The 22,756-nt window shown below is 48.3% G+C and overlaps 1 protein-coding gene across 2 annotated transcripts in view; it reads right to left on the reverse strand.

Annotated features, from left to right (window-relative positions):
* AKT3 (AKT serine/threonine kinase 3) overlaps nt 1-22,756 on the reverse strand; it is a 2,870,184-nt gene that overhangs the window by 2,500,619 nt on the left and 346,809 nt on the right. For both annotated transcript variants that reach the window (XM_069607962.1, XM_069607961.1), the window contains one exon: nt 3,582-3,761. In XM_069607962.1, the coding sequence (XP_069464063.1) occupies nt 3,582-3,627 (46 nt within the window). In that variant the 5' untranslated portion in view covers nt 3,628-3,761. The remainder of the gene's footprint in view (nt 1-3,581; nt 3,762-22,756) is intronic.

Raw genomic sequence — 22,756 nt, forward strand, 5'->3', positions numbered from 1 at the left:
GCTAAAGCTCATTGCGCAGGTTTGTTGTAATCTAGTCCACCACTTCAGGCTGTAACCGCAAGCAGAATATTTTTTCCCATTCAAACCTACCACTTCGGCAATGCCGCATGGCCCCAAAAAGCAAACTACAGCACACATTTCTCCTTGCTAACGGCCAGGCCCTTTGCCCAGATACCAATGTTATATCACTGTTTGTGTACTTACATTTTAGACTTTTGAAAAATATAAAACATGATTTGCAAAACTTTCAAGTCCTTGCTAACCCTCCTCGTGTATATTGCTGCAATCCCACCCAGCACTTCAACCTGTACCCACAAGTAGATTTGTTTTCCCTCATTCAAACCTATCCCCCAATTTTCGAAAAACGACCACATAGCTGGTCCCTGGTGGCCCTGCCCACTTTAACCGCATTGCTGATACCTCGTGGTCATGGCCAGTAGCCAGATTGTCCGGGTCACAGCATTAGGCCATGCCCCAGACAATCTGGCCACTGCCCATGGCCACAGGCTATACCTCAGTCATCAAAAGGTATATACTATTTTTTATACATACATTATAACACTTTTCAAAAAATAAAACAGACACATTTGCAAAACCATGCTTTCAGGTACTTGCCAATGCTCCTTACACGAGTTTGCTGCAAATACGCCCATGTTTTTTTTCCACAAGTTTCAAAATGTACGGATATACCATAGTCATAACTTTGCCCCCTCTTGACCAAATCCCACTAAACTTAGCAAAAACATTCATATATAGGTCTACACTCTTTTTGCAAATTGATTTGCACATTTGTCAAATGGCGCCACATTTATAAGCTTTTAAAATATTTTGGGACCCCCCCGCCCCTCTAATTTTGTTCCTTCTCCAAAAAACAGCAACACACTTTCAGAACCATTCAGGGTCAGGTCTAGAATGAAATTCCAAAATTGCATGCAGTTTCATAGAGTGGCACAAAAGTTATATGCCATCCAAAAACTGATTTTCTCCAACTTTGTAATGCACAAATAAGCATAGATGTCTCGAACATCGCCATCACAGGACTGCTTCAGACATCCGGACTGTTCGCAGACATCAGAGTTGAAAAAACACCTGTTTTGTGGGCTTTAAGGTCATATCTCATCCCATCCCAATCACCCTTCACCTCTCCAGAGATTGTTTCATTAGTTTGACAAGTCCAATGTTGTGTTGTTTTAGTAGGTTTTCACTGCGGTGTTCGCGGACACACCGCTAGTGTCTGTGAATCCAACATGGCGGGCGTTTCCAAAAATCTGGCGCACTTCACACTTTTTACCACCCAATCAGCGGGCACGTCCGATGTCCACAGACAACATGTCGTCCTTTGAGCCAATCAAAGGCCCAGTTTGTGGACCGAACACGGAAGTCATTTTTACTCTCTTAAAATCACATTTACTCTCAAAGTTCAAAAACAGGAAGTATAATACTCCCACCTCAAAATCTTATCTGGAGCACTGCCTCCGTCAACCTAAGGAGGCAGAAGCCGTCTGTAACACCTCGGAGTTAGATCTTACAAGACACCATGTACATGGCACAAGCGAGTCATGCAGCTTTACAAAGGATGGTCAGCAGACTGATAATCTCAGGTCTAAATGAAATGTAAAAAAAGAAAAAAGAAAAAAAAAAAAGATAGGGGGACCTACAACCATCCCCCCCACCAACCCCATTGGTCCACCCTCTCCCTCGACCCAAATATGAAATTACCCTTCCATCCCCGCCAACAAACCCACTACTTGGTATTCTTCCTCTTCATTTCACCCTTAATATCAATACCGAAATAAAAACAGTGAAAGAAAATGCACCGTACAATCACCTTTTGGTAGTCCTTTTTCTCCACATGATGCAGCTTTCTGTACCCCTTTCCTTTCTAAATCACCCACCTTCACACCTTTTAAGGAGCATGCCATAGACCACATCCAACCCTATTACCCAAACGCCCATGACTGCAGCAATCTAGCGTTCCCATACTTAAAAAGGCAAACTAGAGCAGAGGTCCTCTGAGCTGGGAAGTTAGACCTCCAGCATTGGGAATACCTGATCACTGTGGGTTTAATAATGTGTCTTAGCTTTGGAATGGGCTTCATGTCCCACGCAGATAATTGTAAAACCAAACCAAAGCTGAATCAGTTTGATAGCTTAACATGCTACACCACCAGTTCCGTACCTGCAGGGCACAGGTATGAATCCTGGGTGCAGCAAGCAACAAAAAGGTGGCATTAGCCCACTGCCCAGGAACAGTACTCTATAAAGTAAAGAGTAAGGGGTGATGGTTTATTTTTTTTCGAAAAAAACGTTGTACTCTTAGTCCGCCCCAATTTCAACCACTGCATGTTGAAAAGACTACAAGGGCAGGCTTAGCCCTAAAGATTGTCCAGTTAAAAAAAAAAAAAAAAAAAAAAAGCCACGGTCTGATCAATGGGGTTTAAGAGAACATGAAGTGTAAGACGACATCAATGGTGCATTCCATTCGACAGTTGTGGACAACAACGGGACAGCAACCTGTTTATGTCTAAGGTTGCAATCAGTCATCTGCCTTAGAGACTGCACAGTTGCCTAAATGCCAACAAATTACAACAGATAATTTGAAGGGGACACCACGCAAGTATGTTGAAGGAGGTAGCCAACTGTCTGCAAAACGTTCATTTAGTGAATGGGTCAAGTCCGTTTTGATTGGATATTCATGGTCCTCTTCTTACAATTTCGAACCTTCAAAAGTAAGACAATGTTATGCAATGCACTTCAGCTAAACCAGATAGTAACAGAACCACAAAGAAATACATAGATCACCATTATTTAGATACACGATCAGTTTAACACCCATTCTTGACCACATTTAAACTGCTAATGTTGAAAATAAACTCCAAGAATCTCTTGAAAACTTTGGGCATTTAATGTTTGCAGTGAATTTCTATAAAAGCAATGTTCACTTCCAATACTGCAAAGAACACAGGCACTCGTTTTCTGCTTAGGCAATTATAGCATGCTATGCATACAAAGTTCCATATTGATTTGAACCAAATTTCTTCCAATGTAGCTTCTAAAACAGAAATGTGGTTCTCACTTTCACAAAAGGGCACACTGACCAAAATGCTAAGAAATACGAGTGTAATTATAAATGTTAATTCAAGACAGCTACCAAAATTGGGACGTTGCTGAACAATTGTGTAAGCCATTACAACCAAAACAAATTGCCAACGAAGTTCACCAAAACACACCAAAGATGGAGAAATAAAACATTTGGAGCAAACCACTTCCATTAAAGACGCTCAACAATGAGCTAGATTAAATGGTCAGGGCTGCTGTCCAAAACACATTGAAATGAGATCACACGTGCTTTTAACCTTTTGGCCTTTCTCAAGATCGCCCATTAATGAAAGCATTTGCCTAGTCTTGTGACAGATTCCACTAGAAAACGATTCAAAAGTTCCTTCAAGTGAAACTTATCTTGTAGAGGGAAGAAATCTACAACCAGTGGAGCAATATCCCGGTTTCCATGAACAAGTAATGAAAATGTCTCGGATGACTACGTATGTCAAAAAGCCAAAAAACGATGCACGGAAACTCACCCCTCTTCTGCACCCAGCCTTCTTTCACAATGGTAATGTCAGTCATGGTGGCTCCCCTGCAAACCCCCCAATTTCGAGGAAGTCCTTACAGCCGACTTTCCTGCTTCAGGGTTGAAATCCTTTCTCCTCTTGTAGGCTGAATGCTGCGGGCCCTACCCACTGTTCAGTGATGACTCAAGCCTGGGAGGAAGTAATCGAGAAAGAATTTTACTTTTCCCCCCCTATTTTTACTCTTCACACAGGAACTCCAAACAAATATGTCTTTGTACATGTCTGAAATGGGTTCACCCACACAGTTTAAAAAAAAAAAAACGGCTCTTCATTCCGAGGAAGTTATTAATTGAATTGCCCAGTAATGAAAGCATTTCTATAGTCTTGTGACAGATTCCACTGGAAAACGATTTAAAAGTTCCTTCAAGTGCAACATATCATGCAGGGGGAAGAAACACAACCAATTCGCAATTTTTTTTGCGCGATGACATTTTTTGTAATAGAAACCACACCCCTGAGAAATGCTGTGGCATGCTGTAGACCATGGGATAACAAATAGTCATGTACACTATTCTCCAGGAGGCTCAATGACCTCAAAAGGTGGCAAAAAGGCCAACTCGAACTGTAGGACAATGGTACTTGCCTTCAGCCTTTGCCCTCTAGAATGCATATTTCCCCCATGTATACATCACCCAAGGAAGAACATTGCACCGATCAGCTAGGAAAATCAAAGAAGTAATTTTGAAATGCGCGCTCACTGGTGCCCATAATGCAAGGGACTACGACCTTTGGAGTTGTAGTTCAAAATATGTGATGGGTCAGTCAGCTCTAGCAAGCATAGACCGTAGTGAGGGAGGCTGCCACAGGATATAAGGCTGCTAGTCCTAATGCAAGCAAGCACCCAGCAAAATGCTGAGACAGCAATATTGGAAGGCCGGCTGTGTGAGAAAGGTCCACCAGAAGTTCTCAGGGTGCATAGTCTCAGGCGTGTATGTCCTATGGGAGGGGGTTGAGGGGGTAGAGCTGTGCTCCCACTCTTCCATCAAATGTGCCCAGACTACCGCGGAAGAGGCCAGGCAGCAGCCCTGATCTTTGTGTTTTTGTCTGGTGGTGCCGCGGGAGGGATGGCAGGTAGAGATGAGGAGACCATTGCCATCAACATGGGAGAGGTTGTGTCTATAACAGCATTAAAGAACATCGCAGGATAGCCGTTTGAAGCGTGCTGTGAGATGAGTGGCAGTTTGTGGTCTAGGCCCTGTAATGGATGTAGCGTGAATCTCGTAAGGTAAGTGCGAGTAGTGCTGTTCGTGTTTAACTTGTGAGGTCATGTTTCCGGCTGCCTGTTTGTGCACGTCTCTGAAGCAGGATAACACTGAGCGGCACAGGTTTAATATATACGATCCCAGGCTTCAGGGTTGGACTAACAGAAAACGTGATATAAAGCCCAATGTATTTGTTAGGAATGGTTACGAGTACTGGCTTTGGCTCAGTGTGCTCCTAAGAGGGAACAGTGTTTGGTGCGGGCTTGTGATGTGGTCACCCATGGGTGACCGGTCCGAGGACCCTGTTGGTGCGCTGGAGCGGAGCATGGAAGGACGGGGAGTCTGGGTGATTGAGTGGCATCATGGGTCGGCCGTTCTGGGCCCCCCCAGGGGTAAACCTTGGTGTAGGAGAAAAGGTTTTTATGTAGCTAGTCAGGGCAAGAACACTATTGCTCATACACGCGAAATCCCACAATTTTTTGTGTAAACTCTGCCGTTTCTTCAATGAGACAATACTCGGAGGTTATATCGTAGAGAAAAAAAATCTCTGACAATTATTTTATATATTGGAACTGTGTGAGTGGTATACATAAAAGCACAATTCCAGGGAGAAACAGACATCCAAATGGTTTCTTGGACCACAACAGAACAAACAAGAATATGTTTTCAACACACTGTATCAAGGCGTTTTTCAGGCAAAAATAAAGACTGTGTATAACAAACCCAATCTGTGTGGGTGTTTGTCAAAAATGCACAATTCAATGGTGTGAAGTTACAAAACAAGGTTCTTAAAACAACATAAAACATTTGCAAGGACACAAAAGAGAAATTTGCATGTGTGGACAGCAAGTGTTAGTTAGTCACTAACACTTTGCTGCCGGCTCTCCCCAGTGACTCAGCAGCTTGAGGAGACGCTGCCCGCTGTCTTTTTCCTGCAGACTACCAGTTCTGCCTGATACACGATCCAAACCGTGCACCCAACGGCGGATTGTTGTTTTTTTGAGAGAGCACTCCTTGACCTTCTTACCTGGATTTTGCCGGTGAGAGGATTACCTAGAGACCAGCCAACGCGGCTAGCGGATCTCTTATACAGTGCCTGTGAATTTACCCCATAGCACAGACGTCATTTCACACAGAACCCGTCCTGATGATGGCCATATGAATGAGGTTCATCTAGCCCATGGGTGCACAACATACGGCCCGCGGGCCAGTTGCGGCCCGCCATGCCCTTTTGACCGGCCCGCGAGGCACAAAGACTTTCCTAATGGAGGGCGGCCCGCGGCCGCCCTCCATTAGGAAAGTCTTTGTCGTCTTCCGGGCCGGTGAAAACACTGGCCCTCATTGGCTCAGCACACACACGCATCACGTCACTCCTACGAGCCACGTAATGCGTGTGTGCTGCACCAATGGAGGGCCAGCACTACGGCTGGCGTGGTCCATAAGGCTTGATGCCGGAAGGCATTTCAGCCTTGGACCACGCCAGCCGTAGTGCGATTCCAGCGTTCCAGCTTACCTGCCGCTTACCTGCCTGCCTTCCAGCACGTCTCCGGTAAGTGGTCTGTTTGTGTTTGTGTGTCGGGTTTGTTTTGCTTTATGTTTGTGTGTATGAATGTTTGTGTTTGATTGTATTTTGAGTGTATGTTGAGATGCGGGGGTGGGGGGGGGTGTCGGATGTGTATGAATGTTTGTGTTTGAATGTATTTTGAGTGTATGTTGAGATGCGGGGGTGGGGGGGTGTGTCGGATGTGTATGAATGTTTGTGTTTGAATGTATTTTGAGTGTATGTTGAGATGCGGGGGTGGGGGGGTGTGTCGGATGTGTATGAATGTTTGTGTTTGAATGTATTTTGAGTGTAGGTTGAGATGCGGGGGTGGGGGGGTGTGTCGGATGTGTATGAATGTTTGTGTTTGAATGTATTTTGAGTGTATGTTGAGATGCGGGGGTGTCGGATGTGTATGAATGTTTGTGTTTGAATGTATTTTGAGTGTATGTTGAGATGCGGGGGTGGGGGGGGTGTCGGATGTGTATGAATGTTTGTGTTTGAATGTATTTTGTGTATATGTTGAGGTGAGAGGGTGTGTCGGATGTGTATGAATGTTTGTGTTTGAATGTATTTTGTGTATATGTTGAGATGCGGGGGTGGGGGTGTGTGTCGGATGTGTATGAATGTTTGTGTTTGAATGTATTTTGAGTGTATGTTGAGATGCGGGGGTGGGGGGGTGTGTCGGATATGTATGAATGTTTGTGTTTGAATGTATTTTGAGTGTATGTTGAGATGCGGGGGTGGGGGGGGTGTGTCGGATGTGTATGAATGTTTGTGTTTGAATGTATTTTGTGTATATGTTGAGGTGAGGGGGTGTGTCGGATGTGTATGAATGTTTGTGTTTGAATGTATTTTGTGTATATGTTGAGGTGAGGGGGTGTGTCGGATGTGTATGAATGTTTGTGTTTGAATGTATTTTGTGTATATGTTGAGATGCGGGGGTGAGGGGGGTGTCGGATGTGTATGAATGTTTGTGTTTGAATGTATTTTGTGTATATGTTGGGGGGGGTGGGGGGTTCCGGTCTGTATGGGTGCATGTTTGTGTGTGTGCTGAGTTGGGGGGTGGGGGTTCGGGTCTGTATGGGTGCATGTTTGTGTGTGTGCTGAGTTGGGGGGGTGGGGGGTTCGGGTCTGTATGGGTGCATGTTTGTGTGTGTGCTGAGTTGGGGGTGGGGGGTTCGGGTCTGTATGGGTGCATGTTTGTGTGTGTGCTGAGTTGGGGGGTGGGGGTTCGGGTCTGTATGGGTGCTTGTTTGAGAGTTTGCTGATTTGGGGGGGTGGGGGGTTCGGGTTTGTATGGGTGCATGTTTGTGTGTGTGCCGAGTTGGGGGGTGGGGGTTCGGGTCTGTATGGGTGCTTGTTTGAGAGTTTGCTGATTTGGGGGGGTGGGGGTTCGGGTCTGTATGGGTGCATGCTTGAGTGTGTGTGTGTGTGCGCTGAGTTGGGGGTGGGGGGTTCGGGTCTGTATGGGTGCATGTTTGTGTGTGTGCTGAGTTGGGGGGTGGGGGTTCGGGTCTGTATGGGTGCTTGTTTGAGAGTTTGCTGATTTGGGGGGGTGGGGGGTTCGGGTCTGTATGGGTGCATGTTTGTGTGTGTTGATTTGGGGGGTGGGGGGTTTGGGTCTGTATGGGTGCATGCTTGAGTGCGTTTGGGGCATAGTGTTTGGTTGGGGGTGAGGGGGCCATGGGGCATAGTGTTTGTTTGGGGTTGGGAGCCATGGGGCATAGTGTTTGGTTGGCGGTGAGAGACAGGGGGCATAGTGTTTGCTTGGGGGGTGAGGGACAGGGGGCATAGTGTTTGGTTGGAGGTGGGAGCCATGGGGCATAGTGTTTGGGGGTGAGGGGGCCATGGGGCATAGTGTTTGGTTGGGGGTGAGGGGGCCACGGGGCATAGTGTTTGTTTGGGGTTGGGAGCCATGGGGCATAGTGTTTGGGTGGGGTGGGAGCCATGGGGCATAGTGTTTGGTTGGGGGTGAGGGGGCCATGGTGCATAGTGTTTGTTTGGGGTTGGGAGCCATGGGGCATAGTGTTTGCTTGGGGGGTGAGGGACAGGGGGCATAGTGTTTGGTTGGAGGTGGGAGCCATGGGGCATAGTGTTTGGTTGGGGGTGAGGGGGCCACGGGGCATAGTGTTTGTTTGGGGTTGGGAGCCAAGGGGCATAGTGTTTGGGTGGGGTGGAAGCCATGGGGCATAGTGTTTGGTTGGGGGTGAGGGGGCCATGGGGCATAGTGTTTGTTTGGGGTTGGGAGCCATGGGGCATAGTGTTTGGTTGGCGGTGAGAGACAGGGGGCATAGTGTTTGCTTGGGGGGTGAGGGACAGGGGGCATAGTGTTTGGTTGGAGGTGGGAGCCATGGGGCATAGTGTTTGGTTGGGGGTTAGGGGGGTGAGGGGGCCATGGGGCATAGTGTTTGGTTGGGGGTGAGGGGGCCATGGGGCATAGTGTTTGGTTGGGGGTGAGGGGGCCATGGGGCATAGTGTTTGGTTGGCGGTGAGGGACAGGGGCATAGTGTTTGGTTGGGGGTGAGGGGGCCATGGGGCATAGTGTTTGGTTGGGGGTGAGGGACAGGGGGCATAGTGTTTGCTTGGGGGGTGAGGGACAGGGGGCATAGTGTTTGGTTGGGGGTGGGGGCCATGGGGCATAGTGTTTGGTTGGGGTGGGAGCCATGGGGCATAGTGTTTGGTTGGGGGTGAGGGGCCCATGGGGCATAGTGTTTGGTTGGGGGTGAGGGGGCCATGGAGCATAGTGTTTGGTTGGGGGTGAGGGGGCCATGGGGCATAGTGTTTGGTTGGGGATGGGAGCCATGGGGCATAGTGTTCCGTTTGGGGTGAGGGGACCATGTGGCATAGTGTTTGGTTGGGGATGGGAGCCATGGGGCATAGTGTTGCACTCCAAGAGTGAACTCAATAATAAAGCTAAAACAGGCACAGTTAGGAGATGTACATACTTTGCTTTTTTGAGGAAACCTGACTCAACGAAGGCCATACTCCTCTTGGGTAACCCAAACAGCAAACTATAGCAGTCCAAAATAACGGAATGTCCAATCAAGGGTCAATAAAATATATATAATTTAATTAAACAAACGATATACAATAACTAAATCGAAATAAATGATAGCAATGGAAAATGTGTAGTACAAAATGTAAGTTTGAAATGCAATAAAAATCGTTACCCCTCAAAAGCATATCTTTTTCCATGTGTTTAATACAAATTGGGGGTTGAAAAAGCCTCCCGACATGTCCCGCCTACCGCCCCGCCCACTTTTACTTTTCGGCCCACTATAGCCCTCATGTAAGGTACTTTCGGCCCTCTGTCAAAATCAGTTGTGCACCCCTGATCTAGCCCAACTCCAAATGGCCGAAACACCTGGTGTAGACGCACTATTTCCCTGAAACTACAGCACATATATTGCTGTCCACACATGCAAATTTCTCTTGTGTCCTTGCAAATGTTTTATGTTGTTTTAAGAACCTTGTTTTGTAACTTCACACCATTGAATTGTGCATTTTTGACAAACCCCCACACAGATTGGGTTTGTTATACAAACACTGTCTTTATTTTTGCCTGAAAAACGCCTTGATACAGTGTGTTGAAAACATATTCTTGTTTGTTCTGTTGTGGTCCAAGAAACCATTTTGATGTCTGTTTTTCCCTGGAATTGTGCTTTTATGTATACCACTCACACAGTTCCAATATATAAAATAATTGTGTCAGATTTTTTTTCTCTACGATATAACCTCTATGAGTGTTGTCTCATTGAAGAAACGGCAGAGTTTACACAAAAAATTGTGGGATTTCGTGTGTATGAGCAATAGTGTTCTTGAACCTATTCACTTGTGTGCTTTGTTCTTCAGATAACCCTCCTAGGTAGAATAGGTTCCATACCAGGAGCCCAATTGTTTGAAGCTAGTCAGGGCAGACATTTAAAGGCGAAGGGCTTGGCCTAATGGGCTCCTAGTTGCGTACCAGTGATTGGTGCAGGCTGGGGATATGTACATTCTGGCTCTCCCTGGCAGCTGACCCAGCAGGCGTGCTGGTGCATACCATTGGGGGGGGGGCGGGCAAGGCAGGCTGGGCACAGTGGCATCATGGCCCAAGTCGCTCAGGACCAGATCAGTGTACACCCTGGTGAGAGAGCACAGGATTGTTTGGTAGTTGGTCGGGCACACCAATTGGTGGTGTTGGCCAGTGAGGTTTCCAGAAGGCTTGGCAGAGTGTGCTCCTGGGGTCGTACCGTTGGTTGGAGCGGACTGGGGAGGTGGCTCTCTGGCAGCTGATACCAGAGCCCTCCATGAGGGGTGCGAGGGGGGGGGGTGATGTCTGGCCGACGCAGTGAATCATGGGTGAAGTCACGCAGAACCACCCCAAGAGGCACCCTGGGAGGGGGTGCAGGTGCTATGTGGTGCTTGGCACCACGGGTTTGGTGTGGGCCAGTGAGGTCATCATAAGGGCATGGTCTAATGGAATCCTAGGTGGTGCCTGTGGTTGGTAGGGGCAATGCTCTAGCAGTTGGCCCAGTAGGTGCACTGGAGCACACAATGGTAGGGCTGGGTTTGGGTGGGAGACTGGCTCATTATGGGTCAAGTCGCACAGGACCACCCAGAAGGTAACCCTAATGGGGGATAGCAAGGTGTTTAGTCAGCCATACATGGTCAGTTCAGGTTGGTGAGGCAGCAATGCGAGCATGCTCAGGCAGCTGCCATGGCAGTTGCACAGGATTGGAGTACAGGGCGTAGAGTCCACACCCAGATGAGTGGGTGGCATCTGCTTTCCTGTTGTTGGGCGGGGCTGCTACAATGGTCTAGTTTTTATAGGGGGTATTGATGTGTTTTCTAGGGAGTGGACGGCGAGGGGCAGCAGAGCCCACCTGGGGAGAAAGGGAAGACGATGTGAGGTAGATGCTGGGTTAGGGCAATACAGTGTGACATTATTGGTCAATTCATACAGGAATGCTCTCAGGGGTCCTCTTGGTAGATTTAGGAGCGTTTGCTTGCTTTTGGTGATTGGACTAGCCACAGGAGGTCTTGTTCACTGTGTGAGCGGGATATTGTGAATTGCGGTTGCTCCTGAACAGGTTGCAGGTGGTCAAGTTGTTCAGTGGTGGAGGGGTTAAGTGGGATCTTTGAAACTGGTGTTTTGTTTTGTGTGCAGGACTGCTTTAGCAAGGCTGGGTGCGAGTCAGAGGTAGTTTTCATGCGTTAGGAGTGGTCGCATGGTTTGGTGTACCACTTGGTTTCACCTGACCGAGAGGATGGGGTCCCAAGGTCCGGGCAGGAACCCTGGGCAATGGTTTGTAAGGGTGGCACAAGATGAGGCCCGCCAATGGTGCGTGCGACAGAGCTGGTGGTGTTTGGAGTTGATGGCTATGGATGGGACAAGGCTATAATGGGGTGGTGTGTAGTATAATTCGCTCGTGGGGATCAGAGCGACAGAGTGGTGACGTAGTGGGCAGTTATGCCCAGGTCTGGGCATATTGGTATATACGCGGTCAGGCGCTGGGGGGCGTAGTAGTTGGCATTTGCGATGCGACAGTGGTGTTGTAGGGTGTTTGTTGCCCTATGCTCTGAAGCTTCACAAGTGCAAGTGAAGCGACACTTAAATGATGCAGCGGAACATGGTGTTGAGGGAGGAGGCAGGGGAGTAAGGGGTGAAGGGGTTTAGCAGAAAACCTGTGATCTCGGAGCTAAGGGTGCAGAGGAAGAAAGCAGAGGTGGTGTCCAAATTCCACAATGAAGGTCTATTGAAAATCTGGTTTGCTGTGGCCAGGGGGGTGTGGGGGGAGGATATTGGGGGTTGGGGTGGGAGGGCGTTGGAAGCAGGAAACAGAAAAAACAAGGCAGTGGCCAGTGCCTTGGAACAGGACAACTACTAAACCGGTTGGCTTTTGCCACAGGGAGGAGCAGGCACCAGAAGGAGGTGGAGGAAAGGGGGGAGTTTGGAGACTTATGGCGGAGCAAGGACAACTGCAGTTGTGTGACCGGAAACCGGAGTGTTTGGGGGAGTACCTCTGACCAGTAGGTCAGGGCCCCTGTAGTGGTAGGTTTAGCGCATTTCATTGAATTTATGCTGGTCCCAAACATTTGCAGACACTGGTAGAGTGATTTTAATCCTAGTTTGGGGCAGAGGCTCCATGCTCTTTGGGCGTAGGGGGAATTGGAGGAACTAATCCCCCACACAAATTGGGGATAGACTGAATTGTGGAGGTTTGATATGTTTGATGCTTTGCATTCACTACGGTTGCATGTTGTAAACAAACATGGCCTAATGCCTTTAAAAATAATGTTGCGTCTCTTTCCTTGGCCGTGCCCCCCTGCATCACCCATGCCAGTTAAAATGTAGAGGTGGTAATATTGGGATGTGTGGGGGTCAGCTGCAGGAGAGGGTTAGGGGTGGCATCCAACGTTGTAATTTGTGTGTGTTGGTGTAGTGGGCTGACATGTGACCAGTCATGTAACCATGATCATCATGTACATGCTGTAATGATGCACCCATCCACAGTACCCAATGACATACTCACATGTCTGTCCCCCTTGCAAGTGGCTCTGGATATTCACAGTTCCCACGGTTGATGACCCCTCTGAGGGAGGAATCCCCAGACACCAGAGGAGTTGGCATACAATTGTGCCCACATCCAGACCATGGTGGTAATTACATTTGGCCTGTAGACATGCTTCCGATGTTTACTTCAGACAGGGGGTGGAGGGGATGCTCTAATGTGCAGGCCGGCCAAGATGGGCAAGATTGTGCTCACATGGGCCATGTTGCTCAACATATAATCATCAGTCATAACTTACCCCTGCCCCCAGATGTGAACATGCTCTTCCCCCCTCCCTTTGGAAGATGACGCAATGCCTGCAGGTGGCACACATGAGGACAATGCGCATGCAGAGGCCAGGCTGGGGCGAATTGCTCCCCAGAAGCTCATTGAGATGTTACCAACCACCATCTCCACCCATGCACCCGTCACTGGTAATTGCATACAAAGAAACGCACACAATGAACAATGTCCAATCAATGCTTCAAGTGATACGTGATTATGAAAGTAAGTGTAAATCATAATAGACATCGATTTGGCATCTCATCCCTCCCCAACAATCAGCTACACCCTCCCCAACACCACCCTCCCCAATCACCCACCACAGCACTACACCATCAATGTGTCCATGCCTCACTTCCATGCACGCTTGGGCTTTGGGTCCGACTCCTGCAACATTCTGGTGAGGCGGCACATTAAACGTTGCCTTGGGGTGCTAGCCTTCAGTAGGCGTATTTTTGGTGGATTGCTCAGATCCCTGCGCATAAATGTGGCATCAGTGTGTTCGTGGACCCTCTGGTCCAGTGTGATCATTGCAGAAGTGGCATGTTACAGGGAGCGTGCCATTCAGTGGTCGCACCGCTGCATGCAGTCACGCATTGTCCACATTGCACTCAGTTGTTCCCCTGCCATGGTGTGTATGTCTGCCTGCTGTTGCTTTATCTGATCCAGGCATGAACGGATTGCCTGCAGGTTAGCTTCCACCAGTGGCGGTGAACTATGTGGATTTGGGGGTGTGGCTGGACTGAAGCCAGGTGTAGTGTCCCTCTCATATGGCTCATACTCCTCCCTGGCGACCTCTTCTTCATTTGTGTCCGACACATCAGCAATGACCAACTGTGCCATGGGACGGGGTGCATGCTGCAGGGGAGTGCTGGTGCATGTCTGGGCAATGTCCACTGGCACGTGTGCAGTGCCACCGCCTGTGCTAGTCTGACACATCCACATCAATAGTGTCTGGTGGTGGTGGCTGGGAAGCTGCAGGTACTAAAGCCGGTAGCTGGGCCTGCAGCACTGCCATGCTGCCTGCTCTGGCTTGCAGTGGGTTTGGCCTGTGCAGGTGTGGGGGCTGTTTTTGTGGCTGCATGTGAGGGTCCTGCCTCATCGCTGTCCGCGCAGAGGGCACCTGTTGTGGAATAGAGATAGGTTGTAATCACTTTGCCACACGCCGGTCATTCATTCAACCCATCCCATGTTGTGGGTGTCCCAGTGGTGTTGGTATCATGTCTCACATGGGTGGTATTGATCAGACGGGTGACCATGCCGATGGTGGTGGGGGGGAGACTTGGTACATGCTGGGTGTTGGCTGAGGTAACTGGTGGATGGAGTTGGATTCTATTTTTATGATAGCCGCTGCAGTCCTTTGTTTCTGGCGCCAGTATTATCGCCATCCCATACAATTTCCGGTGTTGGCCATTTTGTTTGGGCAGAGGCGTTTTACTGCCACTTTTCTTCTGGTATTGAAGGACATTTGTTATTCTCTTCTGCTAATACTGGGATGCAGGTATTGCCACTTCCAGCATGAGTGTGTGCGTGTGCCTGTGTACTCCTAGTACCCTGGAGAGTCCAGCACTTGCCCCGTCGGAAATGCTAATATCGGAATGCCAGTATTAGCGGATTACTCGGAATGAGGTCCATAGTTCACTTTCCTCTAGTGATTGAAGTCTTTCCCAAATGGACGGGACCAGTGCCTTTTGAACTGCACAAATCAATTTCCCATTTCAATTTGTTGCACGTAACAGTGTGCCTGGGCGAGCCCACAGTGCCACTGTCCTCACCGGTCAGTCCTCGTTCACTAGTTGGTTACTACCTAATCAATTTGCAAGAGGGTGAGGGTTGTATGGAGGAAATTGTATTCTGAACCAGGAGTACAATATTCACTACAGTGAGTTCTTGACCTTAGCAACCTTTTCCAAACGCGTGGGAGATGTCATAGCAATGTAGCAGCTTTGGGAGGGAGGACCCTCTTATTGACTTGTGAACAAGTTACTTAAAACAGCTTGGCCAAATCTGGTATCCACCACTGATCTGGAGTCCAGACAGTGCTTGCAGAATGCAGATTGAAGAACCTATGGCAGCCTGACTGATGACGTCCCAAGGGAAGATGTGCTGGAAAGCCATGTCCTTAGTCCCGATGGCATCAGCGTATATGCGCTTTGGGACGGGGGGGCTTGAGGGGGGGTCTCGCGTTTGGGTGGTGTAGCAGTGACTGAGGCCTGAAACCAGCAATCTGTCTTCAGTGGCATTGTAGGCCTGGGAACCAGAATGCTGGCCTCTGAATGTGACAAAAGGTCTGATTTTCTAAACTGTTTAGTTCTGTGCATCAACAGAGTGAAGATCAGTGTCAGCAGGCGATTGAGGATTATGAAAGAAGATTGGCAATACAATCTCCTTGCTTATATAGAACAAGGACAACACATTAGGTAAAAAATAAAACAAAGTAGATTGTGCCCTTCGAGCCACCCGTCTTTGTGAAAAACGGTATACAGCTCAGAGGCCAACAGCACTGGAGTCCCACTAACTCGTGACGCAGATGTGAGAGCTTCCAAGTAAGAAACCAACTTATCGGCCAATGGCTCAAACGGCTTGTGAGCCAATGCCACCAAACCAACGTTCAAACCCCAAAGCGGACGAGGTCACTTAACTAGAGCCGTGCTAAGCCATTTAGTCGCCTGCATAGGAACCATGCCACCATGCTATGTAATTTACGGGAGGGGTGGAGCACCCTTCCCTGCTTCTTAAGATTGTGGGTGGGAGGAAGGAAGGAGAACTGGACCGTCACTCCAGACATCCATTGAGGTGGAGAACGAAAAGCGGGCTGGCTACTACAGAGCCATAAGAATAAGATTGGCATTCTTGCAGCTGGAAAACCATGCCAAGACCTTGAGAAGGTGAGGAATCTGTAGAAACGCATAAAGAGACCTGGCGTTCCACTTTATCAAGGTGTTGTCAAAGGAGCCCCAGGCCACTACTTTGAGATTCAAATAGTGGGCACATGCGGTTACAGACCATCGTAAAGAGGTCTAACTAGGAGGTGACTGACTATGAAAATATGGCCCCCCAGATTATTTTTTTTTAATGTATTTATAGGGTATTTATAATGCACCTATACACAATGGGTTTTAAGGCGCAACAAGACGGGGGGGGGGGGGGGTATAAAAACTAGGCCTTGTGATTGGATCGTGCAAGTGCGAGGTGGGGAGTGCCAGTCAGGGCGGAAGAGCCAGTGGATACAGAGTGCCAGGGGAGGCCAGGTGGACAGAAGAGCCAGGTGAACATAGAGAGTGCATGAGAGGTCCACATCCAAAGTGTGAGGTACGGGGTGGATGGACTCGGGGGGGGGGGGTGGGGGGGGCAGGGGGGGATGGTGGGAGGGGGGGGGGGATGTGCTTGCCCAGTCAGGCTAGTGCCCGGAAGGGCAAGTGCAGGGGAGAAGGCCCGGAAGGGGAAGTGCAGGTGGGGGGGGGGGGCTAATTCGAGGGGTTCAGGGGAGACCAAATGCAGGGGTAGACTGGAAGGGGAGGGCCTGGGGTCCTGTAGGAATATGAAGGAACCAGGCAGCCAGTCAAGAGGCAGAGGGGGGACATTAGCAGGGGAGAGGGAAGGAGTAAGATAAAAGGAGGGTCCTGAGAAGCTTCCGGAAATTAAGGAGATCTGGCCATTCCAGAGGGAAGAACCTGCGGAGGAGAGAGATCAACCCCCACTCTCTGCTTGGAAAAGTGTCTGATCTGCACAGAGTTGGAGCTAGAAGACCGAAGGTCTCTAGCAGGGAGGTGAAGGAGACAGAATTGATGTAGCAGGGTCCCAGGAACCAGACAGCCTTGTGGATGATGCAGAGTCTTGAACTTGATCCTTACATCAACTGGGAGCCAGTGGAGAGATTTTAAGGCTGGATAATTGCGGTGCCTGGGCCTGAGGCCAAGGATAAGTATTGCAGTCCTATTCTGGATTAGTGAAGGGAGGAGTTTGGCAGATTGAGGAAGAGGCTGTTCGAGTAATCCATCCTGGAGAGGACAAGAGCTCTGGAGACATTTGAGTTTCTAGGGGTGAAGGTGAGGAAAGGTAGTATGCCTCTAAGGAGGCCTTTGCGGCAAGGTCTGTGATCTGAGGAGAGAAGGAAAGAGGCGAAGATGACAAAGGATTTTTGCCTCACCGGAGGGGTAGGGGCCCATAGAGGTCAGCCAGAGTGTAGGAGGGAAAGAGGGAGCAGGGGTCTCAATGAGAAGGATCCCAATCTTACTGGCATTAAAGGCAGAGATAGATGGCAGTGCACCATGCCTGAATAGCAGACAGTCAGGAATTAGATAGGAGGAGGAAAATTTGAAGGAGAGCTGCATGTCGTCCACATAACACGAAGTTAAAAGACGAGATCAAATGGGCAAGAGGTGCAAGGTATATGTTGAAAAGTCAAGGCAAGAGGATAGAGCCGTGAGGGACACCACAGGTGGAGAGGAGATGGAGGACAGAAAAGGGCCCAGTTGAACCTGGCAAGGTCCAGTCCAGAGCCAGGTCCATAAGGGTGGCATGACTGATCGTATCAAAGGCAGAGTAAAGGTCAAGAAGGATGAGAACGGAGGGAGAGTTGGAATCGAGAAAGTCTTTACGGTTGTTCAGGAGAGCAGTTTCCGTGCCTCTGGCAGTTCTGAGGCCAGAGGGGTTGCCTTGGAGACAACCAACAGATTCAGTGTGGTGGATAAGCTGGGAGATGGCCAGCTTCTCCAAGAGGTGCCCAGGAAGGGGGTGATGGAGATAAGGCGGTAGGTAGCCGGATAAGAGGGGTCAGCAGAAGGCTTCAGCTGATATTGGAGAGAAAAGGATAGTAGGTGGGAGGGAGTGCCAAAGGAGGCTTGAGAGTAGGTGAGGGAGAAGGGAGTGGTGTAGAGGAGAGTAAGGACAGGATGTCCTACGTTTTAGTAATGACGTGGGAGGCCGTGCAGAGGGCCAGGGAAGGAAGAGGAGAAATGGAGACTACAGTAGGATTGACAAGTCCCTGGCAAATTTCGAAAATATCAGGCATGTTGTTAATGGCCCCAGAGATGCAGGCTTGGATATAGGCCCTCTAGTTCAAACAGATTGAAAGTCTGTATTGCCTTTGGAGCAGGCGATAGGCCAGTGTGTGATGTGATTTGATTATGTCATTCTGCTCAGCAGGTCTGCTTCTGCGTTGGAGCACTCCCAGAAGATGGATGGCTGAAAGGTACATGTGCTGCTCGATCAACCACTTCCAAATCTTTATCACTAGCTGGCACAAGGGAGATGATCTTGTTCCTCCCTGCATTTTCCAAGTAAACCATGGTGGTTTAGCTGTAGGTCTGGATGAAGACCGGTTTCCCTCTCAGCACAGGATGAGAAGCCTTCAGGGCGTTCAAAATCTACTGTAGTTTGCAGATGTGAAGACTCTTGTGGTGGGCCCCTAGACTATGAAATTTGAGAGGTCCCAGGGTGGCTCACCATCCCTTGAGACACTACTCAGTGGCATTCCACTGGAGCAGCCTCTTGAAACAAAATCTCCCGGGTCAAGTTGCTGAGCTTGCTCCACCACATTAGGTGTCGAAGTAGCTCACTGACAGCAAGATGACCGATCCTCTGCAGTGATGGAAAAATCCTTGTGGCTTGCTAGTCCCATAGACACTAATCTTTCTTGGATTTCTGAGATGGAATCAAATTGGACTTTGAAAAATTGATAGAAAATCCCATGGAGAAAGTGGCCCTTCATAGCAGAGCTGAAGAATCAAGACTGCGGAGCTGAGGGGTCCCGGAAAAACTAATTGTCTAAATTAAATAACATGAAGACCTCTCCCCCCCCCCCACACCGCCCCCGCTCCATAAGCTTGGTGAACATGCTGGGGGCCAAATCCAGTCCAAAAAGGGGATTCATTTATTGAAAAGGTTGTTGACTGATGGAAACTCTGGTGGAGTGCGGATAAGGGCACACACTGGTATGAACCCTTGAGGTCCACTGCGCAAAACCCGTCCACTGTAAGGATTCCAATATCTGATGGCGTGATCATCTTTAACTCCTTGTTGGGGAGAACACATTTAAAGTAGAACTATCTAGACTGGCCAGTAGAACTGACAGCTTCTTAAGCACAGAGAACAGACAAACAGTCCTCTCTTGTCCAAGGACACAGGCTGCATCTCTTCCATGGATATAAGCTCGTTGAGCTACCCCATAAGTAAGTGGATACCATCCGGATAAGATAAGGGAACAGAAGGAGGATGGGAAGTAAAAGAGATGGTATCCCCAGTATACAAGGGAGAGTACCCATGGGTCCTGAGAGATGAAAGGACAGTAAAAGTATGTAGCAAGGGAGTCTGCAGCAGACTGGTGTTGGGTGGACTTTGCTTTGCCCCCCCTCCCATTCCCCTCCCCACTGCTTCTTGGAAGCAGGAGAGGAAGATCTGGCACAGAGAACCCTTTCAAGAAGCAAGAATCTGCTTTGTAGTGCATGTCATCTTTCTTCTATGAGTGCTAGGCGGTCTGTCTGGGTTTCAGGCCTTTGTCTTTATGGCTGCGAAATTCAGAAAAAGATCTTTGCCTTGCCTCTCTGGAGAAGGATGACTGAAGAAAAGGTTTGTAGCCAGGTTTGGAAAAGACCGCAAGGTACTGCACTGAGAGTCAAGGTCTTTTATTATGCTCTTCCGTGGACAGATGGGACAAATCCTGGCTGAATGTTAGGTCCAGTATCCAGTCTTGTACCCCGTGGGTGAACTTGGTAACATGCATCCAGGCCAATCCGCACATGTTGGCGCAGAATACCATGCCCCTAATAGATGTGTCTGTTTGATGGACAGAAGACAACTAAATAAATGGTCCTGAGTGATGTGGCTGGCCTCTACAAGACCATATTTAAATGCTTGTTGCTTCTCAGGAGGAAGAGGAGCCTGGAAGTCGGCAATTTCCCTCCAGAAATTGTTTGGGTGCTGCCATGAGTGCTTCGGCATTGGCCTGTCTGAAGTGCAACGAGGCGCTCGCGTACACCATGCGCCTATACGTTTCAAGCAATTGGTTGTCCTTGCCCAGTAAAGCCACCAACGACTAGAGGACTTGGCGTAAAGTGATGCTGAGGCTACCACTGCAGTGCGGCTGCGGTGGGTAGTGAGACATAGCTTCTCAGGATGACGGTCCAGTAGCAAGCTTACAGTCTACTGTTGGTAAGTTCAAATGAGTGCAGTTTGTCAGGCCTTGCAAACCTCTGCTAGAATGTCCTTTTGAATGTGTAATCCGGATCTACCGGACAATATCAGGCCAGAACCTCTGGGAGCAATCAGGACGCTTGTTGAGGTTCCAAGGACAGCAGTGGCTCAGCTCGGGCTAGCTGCAAGGGAGAGGGCCCTGGGATCCAAGGAAGGCTGTGGCCCACCATAGTCGTGGCTGGCATAGTTGTGGATGGAGCAGAGGGCGGAACAGCAGGAGCAGGCATCTGTGTCATCAGTTTGTGCATAATCCCTGTAAAATAATCTGTCATGGATTTGGACTTCATCAACATTAGGAAGAAGTGGACCTCCATGCTAGTGTGGGGGTGGATGGCTGTCGTATGAAGGAGTCGTCCACGATCAAGTAGACAGAACCCAATATGATTGATTGTTTTGGGGTGGGCAGTCTTTAGATGTCCATGAAATAGATGCCGGAGTAGGGCATGAGGTGTGCCAGTCACCAGAGTGTCCGCCTGAAAGATGAATAAAGCCCTTCGAGGTACCGTTGGGAACCGGGGTCTATGCACGTAGATCTCACCACCAGCTTACCTGACAAACTGGCAAGTGGTCCAGGGTCTTTGTCGTTGGGGGTCCGGACCAATTGAGGGCTTCACTCCTTGTGTGCCATTTTCTTTTTATCATCCATCTTGCAATTTCTGTTGCCCGTGATATTGGGAACACAAGGGCTTTTACCTACCAACACAAAGAACCTGTCGCATAGCCAGTTTGCGGCGGTCAGCGATTTACGCTGCTCCCCTCCCCCCCATTTGCTATACAAGAAAGGTAACATTGTTATTTTGTGTGTTCGTTGTGATCATTGCATAGACTAAGAGGTAAATATGACTAGGATACACTATGAAGGGAATTATTTGCGGAGTTTGAACAGCAAGGGGGTTCTCTCCCTTAGAACATTGACAAACTCATGGGCTAGGAATGGAATTAAAGAAAAAAAAAAAAGAGAGAGAGCAGACCCCTTGAGGCATATTCAGCTACTTATACAACATTTAAAGTTGCACTGTTAAATACCAGGTCAGCAGTAGTCCATGCTACAGAGATTCATCCATTAATCAAGCTTTATAATTTGGATATTTTATTCCTGACGGAAACCTTGTTTACAGACACCTTGCATGCTATACTAAATTGTCTAATTCCCAAGGGCTCTCTTATCCAAAATAAGAATAGACAAGCTAAAATGGGAGGAGGTATCACAGTTCTTTATCGATCAGACTTAAAAATTACACACTTTAAATCAATCCAGTGGGATAATCCATCAGAAATTAGCATAATGACGCTCACTATTACTCGAAAACATGCTGTAAAGATATTTTTGGTCTATAGGCCCCCGGGGCCGGAAGCATTATTTTTGGAGGGATTTGATGACTTCCTTATAACCATAGGCACTAAAGATAAGGAATTATTATGCCTGGGCAAATATTAAACCAACACAAGTTGTCTGTACTAACACAGACAGCCTCACACAAATCAGGTCACTGTTTGGATGCAGTTTTGGCTAGGGAGAGGGGGTTTGATGCGATTGACACAGTGCCTATGTTGTGGACAGACCACTACCTCAGGCTTTTTTCTATGAAGGCTACTAAACAAGAAACCTTTGCATGCAGACCCAATGGTGCAAAATAAGCTGGTAAGAAAAAGGAGCTGGATAGTATACCAGGTAACGAAGTAAGGTAGGCACAGAGTTTGTGTTTCTTCTCAAGGATGTGATTATTTTTTCATACGGGGGAGGTCAAATAATGAATACTATTTGTACCAAATATGCTCCCTTGAGAAGAAGCACTCCTAGGAGACCCTCCAAGGCCTGGTAGAACACACATCTCTCAGAGTTTAAAACAGAGTATAAACATTGCGAGAGGAGATGGTACTCCTCCAAGCTGCCGGAACATGCTCCATCAGCAAAATTAGCCTTGACTAATTATAAAAAATCTGTATTTAGAGCAAAATCGAACTTTCTAGCTGGAAAAAAAAAAACAGCTGCAGCGAATCACTCCCAAGAACTATTTAGAGTGACAGCACAGTTTGTTAATCCCAACAGGACTACGCTAGTGAAGGATTCATCTGTAGACTACGCAAATGTGTTGAATTCCTTCTTCATGGACAAAAGTCTGACCATTCAGAGGAACATCAAGTCTCAAAGGGAGTCGGATAATATGACCTCTCTGTATATTATGAATGAAACAATTGCACTAACGGAAAATGTGACCATTAGGATTGCCCCGTTTACCTTTAAGCCGGGATCGGAGAAGGAAATCTCTACCCTTCTGTTAGAACTAAAACCCACAAACAACTTATTTTTTCCAATTCCTGCATCTGTAGCTAAACATATTTTGTCAGAATTAACCCCTTTCATGACAA

This window comes from Ambystoma mexicanum, chromosome 4q (assembly GCF_040938575.1).
Source record: "Ambystoma mexicanum isolate Mex_15411 chromosome 4q, UKY_AmexF1_1, whole genome shotgun sequence".
In the NCBI taxonomy this organism is placed as follows: domain Eukaryota; kingdom Metazoa; phylum Chordata; class Amphibia; order Caudata; family Ambystomatidae; genus Ambystoma; species Ambystoma mexicanum.